Source organism: Myotis myotis, unplaced genomic scaffold (assembly GCF_014108235.1).
Source record: "Myotis myotis isolate mMyoMyo1 unplaced genomic scaffold, mMyoMyo1.p scaffold_m19_p_16, whole genome shotgun sequence".
Taxonomy (NCBI): domain Eukaryota; kingdom Metazoa; phylum Chordata; class Mammalia; order Chiroptera; family Vespertilionidae; genus Myotis; species Myotis myotis.
Window position 1 is genome coordinate 35,549,692 of NW_023416320.1, and position 6,000 is coordinate 35,555,691.

The following is a 6,000-nucleotide window of genomic DNA, read 5'->3' on the forward strand; positions in this document are numbered from 1 at the left end:
TTTTCCCCTTCTATGTTTCTCCCTTCAGGAAAACGCCCCTCATCTTACAGTTGGCTACTTTTCTTCTGCTTATTTTGAGTGGACTCATTTGCATCACTCAGATTTGGAAATCTTTCTAATGACCACGCTGAGGGCTAACAAGCATTAAAAAAAAAAAGCACACAGTGCTTAAATGAATCACCGGTGAATTTCAACCCACTGCTCCCGCACACAGCGCTAAAGGAGAAGCTCTAGTTTTCAGGTCGTAATTCACATGGTGCAGCAGCATCCTTCCCCCCGTACCCCCACCCCCGCCCCAGCATCCACCAAGGCAAATACTGCAAATGCTGCCCGCAGCTACTGCAAAGACAGAATGCCATTCACCATGGGTCTGCAGGGGAGGCTGGCACACTATGCAAAGTATGGGAAGCTAGACTCGCACCCTCCACATTCTCTCAGTGAGCTCAGCCAACGAGCTGGGGACTCACACACATTTTACTTTAGGTGGCCAGGAAAGTATTCAGGTTCACACAGAGACCACCAGCCCCCTCATCCAACTAAAAGCCGTGCAGGGCATCAAGGTTGCTGCACTTACCCAGCGTAGCGGTTGCTGTAGAGGTGGCTGTGCCCTGGTTGCAGGATCTTCAAAAAGATCAAGCAAAGAGGCAGAGAGGCAGCTGTCTGGCTCCTGGGCTTCCCGAGGAACTTCATAGCGTTTCAGTGAGAGGAGCTAAGTTCGTTCCAGCAGGCACCCGAGGCTGGAGGTGGCTCACAGCACCCCCTCCGCACGCCCAGGGTCTCTGAGAGGGGGTGGGGGGGAAGGCTTGGGAGTGAGCAAAATGTGACACTTCTTTCCAGCCACAGGATTAAAAAAAAAAAGTTTAAACGGCCGAGGAAGGAAAGTGGCTCTTCAGACTTGGTCTTGGGACAAGAGCAGCAGCATACACAGCCCAGCCCAGCCCAGCCCCTGAGCCGGCTCCTTAACCAGGCTCTCCTGGAAGGGGCTGGGCCTCCCCCGTGCTGACTCACGGCAGGGGCTTGCTGGGTGCTGCTTCCTTTGGGAAACTCCTCTCTGGTTCTTTTTGTTTGTTTTTTGCTTTCCATCTTCAGGCTCCTAACTTTTCTGGCCAGCCTTTCTTCTTCCATTACCCTCTACAGCAGAGGACCCGAACCTAATTGCAAACAATTTGTTTGAGGATGCGCTAAACATGCAGGCATAGAACATTCCAGGCTTAATGTTTTGATCTACCATGACAAATCTCTACGAATTCCACATCCTGAAATGCACAGTGGAGAGCCTTGTGTGTATGGGCGCAGGGGTAGGCTGGGGCACCTGGATAGGAACAGCCAGCCTTGGTCCCGTGGTCATCTGTACCAGGAAGGGGTAGCTTCTCTCCTGGGCTCCGGAGAGCTCTTATGGTCCATCCACAGCATCAGCACCCAGAGCCGCGGCTATTTCAGAGGTTCTCTTGGGGAACAGGAGGCCTCCAAGTGCTTTACCACCTTCTCTGCACATTTGGAATTACTTAGGGAGCCAGGCCATTTAAATCAGAATTCCCGGGCGTGGGAGCAGTCGTGTAAAGAGCTCCTCAGGTGTTCAATGGTCGGTCACCACGCTGGTCTTGAGTGGGCTTCTCAAACTTGAACGTGCATGCAGATCACCTGGGGAGCTTGTTAAACTGCAGCTTCTGATGCAGTGGGCCGGGGCTGGGGCCTGAGATTCTGTATGTCTAATAAGCTTTCAGGTGCTGCTCATGCTGCTGGTCCTTCAGCCAAACTTGGAAAAACAAGGTTTTACTTTAGAATGAGATCTACTTTTTTCTTCTCTCTCAAAAGTACGGGTGGAGGGAACCCTGGAGCAAACGATTTCCTTCTTGTTTTTCTAACGTTAGTAATGAAGAAGGCCTTTTTTGCCTCTACTTGCTCTTACCCAAATATACTAGGACACATATTTGGAGGCACGTGTTTTGCACCAGTAAATAAGAACAGTGTTATCTAGAGTGCCTCCTGTTATCTCCTGTGTCAAATCCTGATCATATTATGGAACAGAGTGTGAGCCAGCATCTATCACATTCACTCATGTACTTTTCAAATTTCATGAAGAGTCGTGGCCAAGCACTCCTGTCCCTCCGGTATGATAGCCAGAGCACCTGTTTAGAAGAGAAGCACCAACTCCCTCCCCCTGTTCTCCACCTGGGGGCTGAACCAAACTCATAGGAGGTTGGTCCTTAACAGAGCCGAAATGATGTTCACTTGAAATGAAACTCTAAGGACCAGGTTGTCTTCATCTACCTCTGGATTCATTTAGTTCATCTCTTCCTTGAGTCCCCTCCCTAACACCTGCCATGCCCTCTACCGTGGAGCACACATAGCACATGGAGTTTAGGGGTTTGTCTGATTTCCTCACAAGGCTGCCTTCTCCTTGAATGCAGGACTGTACCCCTTTCACCTTTGGGTGCGCTTCCTTCTGTCTCCTAGGGGGAGCACCATGTTCACTGAAGGACAAAAAACAATGTTTGTTGAGTGAATGATAAACCTGGGAAGGGATTCATTCAACAAGCATGTACTCTGTGGCTTCTGTATCCAGAGAGAGGAAAGGACATCAGGGTGGCAGAGAGCTCTACAGATGTCTTTGAATAGTGGAAGTTCCCAGGTCTCCTGGTTTTATTTCTTGTTGGTTTATGTTGTTGTTTTCTTCTTCCTGACTTCATGGCCCAGTGCCTTCGTCTCTGTAAGCTGGCGAGGCTGCTCTGCAAGGCTCCCAGTGATGCTTCCTGAGGCTTGATGAGACCAAGAAAGCCTACATAACAGCCAGTGAACTGTTGAAATAAGAGGTTACTGTGTAAATAAAACACTTCATCTCTTTGCATTTCATTATGTCAGAACAATGTATAAATCTGTCATATTATATCACAACATTAAACTAGGAATGTTCAGGCTCTGACTGGGGATTAAGCTCATCCTCAAATCATTCTGAAGGACTGGGTCCAGTGAGCATGTTCAGCAAAGCCTCTCCAGACCCTTAGACCAAGGTAAGAATTTCCTTGACCATCAAATATGCAAGAGACCTGGTGACATCCTTCCACCATCCTAAAAACCCAGATCAAAGGGAGGGTTTCAAACAATAGAAACCATTCCTAGCAATCTTCCTCTGCTTTTCTAAGGACCAGGTTATCTGATCAAACTTCTCTTGGAGTAGATAAGCGCCCATAAAATGAGTGATAAATGGAGTCCATTTAGCAAGTGGGAGGAGAAGAGAACAGTTTTTCAGATGAAATTCAAAGATAAGAGTCCCGTTTTTAAGGCACTGAGAGGGAGTGAATTATTAAACCAGTTAGAGATTTGGAGATGGAAAAATGAGAATTTCTATTTATTGGCTATGCCCTTGTCATATTTTAGTGTAAGAGTGAATTTTATTAAAAAAAATATTAGCATGCAGAGGAAAAAAAAAAAAGGAAATGACAGTCGGGAGAGGAAAGTGTCTTCCTTTATTTGGGTTCATTTTGTTGATGATTTTAATATCCCTCCTAGATCTGAAGTTCTATGGTGTTGTGGGGAAGATTTTGAAAAATTGTTTCTTAAGTATATGAGTGAGAGTCATGTGGATTTATGTGGGTCAAGATATCTGGAGAAGATAAATGGGTGTGGTTGAGCTTTGCTATACAGGCAACCCTCCAATTGCAGGTGGCTTTGTGTTCATTTCTCATTGCCTTATTAACAGAGATATATTGCCCATCAGGCCTCGTTTATGGCTTTCTGCCATCATTCCAACCTGTGAGGAAATAGCAAATGCAAAGTTAGGCTCCTGCCTCATGCATCTTGGCTCCTTTGTGAGACATGTCCTGAAGCTTCCTTTAACTACACATTGCAAAGGATTCTCTATGATTCCCTTCTTCAGTGCCATCAGCTACCCTTTCTTGCCCCTATGTCTTTAATCTTTTCCTTGTCAACTTCCGTATCTCTCCCATCCTTAAACTTAAGCTCTTTCTATTCTTTTTTCCTCCCCCCCACCCCCCCAGGTTTCGCAAAAGCATACTCTTGAACCCAGACAATTTACTTTCCATCACTACCATTCTGATGAAACTTTCTCTTAAAAATCATGGAAAATCTCTAAGTAAAAACACTTTGTTATCACCCCAATCTAAAGTTCTCACCCCACTCAGGTTCCTAAGGTTGTGTGCCACCTGTTCCTCGGGATAGGGGACATTGACCTCTCCTTTTCCTCTCTTCCCTAGGGTTCTTTCTCTATTTTTATTTTTTTGGCCTGCTTATAAAATAGATGCTTTATGGGGCTCTTTCTTTGACCTTCTCCTCTTCTTGATGTACTGTGTGCAGAATGGGCTGGAACAAGTTCATGGAAGAGATTGACTTGAGTTGGGTCTGGAAGGGATGAAAGGATTTGGCTGGAAAGAGATAGGAAGCTGGATAAAAATGACCATTATTGTCAAGGAAGCACTGTAAACACAGAAGACGTGGTTCCTGACTTTGTGACTTTTGGTGCTGGTGGAGGGGCTAGACAGAAACACATAGTTATATTTAGTGGTTCAATTAATTATGTGCAAACTAATCACAGATGCTATGATAGTGAAGGGGGAGTGGGATCACATATAGAGGGTGTCCTGAGGAAGTGAACATTTAAACCAAATACAAGAAGGAGCCAGCTGTATCAAGAAAAGGATGGCAGTGGTGTGGATGGAGTGAGAAGTGGGGACAAGACCATTGCAGACACAGGGAACAGTATATGCAAAGAAGTCCTGTTTAGAATTTACTGTCCTTCCTTAAGTCAAGACAGGATAGAGTACATTCAGGCTCCTCAGCTTGTTATTTAAGACCCTTGAGAACTTTCATTTGCATCTCTTCAATATTCCCTGTATACTCTGTGTCTTTTCCTTCCTCTAGGTTTGTCTATGTTCCCTTGATAATAATAATGGGCATCTCTATATAGCCTTCCTATCCTCTATTCAGCCAAATACTTTCATCCTTTCAGGACCCAGCTCAAGTCAGTCTCTTCCATGAGAATGTTCCAGTGCAGTGTGTCCACTGTGCTCACCTTCTTGGAACAGACAGCATTCATTCATGTATACCATTATATTCTAGTGTGTTGACAATCAAATATTACCATTTATTGTAGAGTCCTTGGGGGCAGTCACTCTATTGTGTTCATCTTCAGATTTCACAGTTGACATCCACTGACACAGCTGTTATATTGCCTTTTAGCCAGGTGCTCATAGAACCTTTTAGCTGTTCAGGGAGCCCTTGTCCAGAACCCAGGCTACACCCTTAGCCGGGTCTCTCATAAAAAGTCTTGCTTGCTCAGATGAAAGAGCAATTGGAAGAGCAAAGGTTACTGATGGACAAGCCTATGATTATATTTTTAAGTCTCTGTAATTGTTACAAAGATACTTCATAGAATTCATAGAGCAAAACCAAAGTATGTTAATGTAGGAAAGTGGGAATGAGGAGTCGTACTGCTGATTCCAAGCAGCAGGAGACGCATCCATCTTCTCCCTTTCTATTTTTTCTTCTTTCTCTCCGTACCTCTCTCTCATTCTCTCTCCTGCTTTCCCTTCCTTCCTGATCCTTGTCCCCAAGGCGCTAATTAAGAAATAAGGTAGGGAAAACATAGATAAAAATACTCTAAAGATTACTATTTCAAATGACAGAGAAAGGATGTTTGTGTTATACCATTTGTGACATTAAGCATTTTTATGAAAATTAAGAGAAATTTGAGACAGACATTATAGAAAGTTTGATTAGAATAAAGTCAAAAGAAATATTAAAGCAAATGACTGAAGGACTACTCTCCTATCCATTTGCCTAAGGCAGTGGGGAATGATGAAAAAATAAGACAAAAATAAGAACAGAAACAATAATGACAGAAAAGACTGACATGTAAATAAAACTTTTACTAAAGATTAAGTCAAGAGGAAATTGCAGATATAGCAAAGATCAAAAGGATAGGTGATAGAACCTGTCTTAAGAAAGAAAAACTGTTGTGAGGAATGAAAGAAGTCCAACAGG

General features: G+C 44.3%; 1 protein-coding gene across 1 annotated transcript in view; it reads right to left on the reverse strand.

Moving 5' to 3' along the window:
- Nucleotides 1–690, reverse strand: part of CPA6 (carboxypeptidase A6) — a 198,258-nt gene extending 197,568 nt beyond the window's left edge. The window contains exon 1 of the mRNA XM_036338465.1: nt 575–690. Coding sequence (XP_036194358.1) covers nt 575–690 — 116 coding nt within the window. The remainder of the gene's footprint in view (nt 1–574) is intronic.
- Between the last annotated feature and the right edge of the window lie 5,310 nt (nt 691–6,000).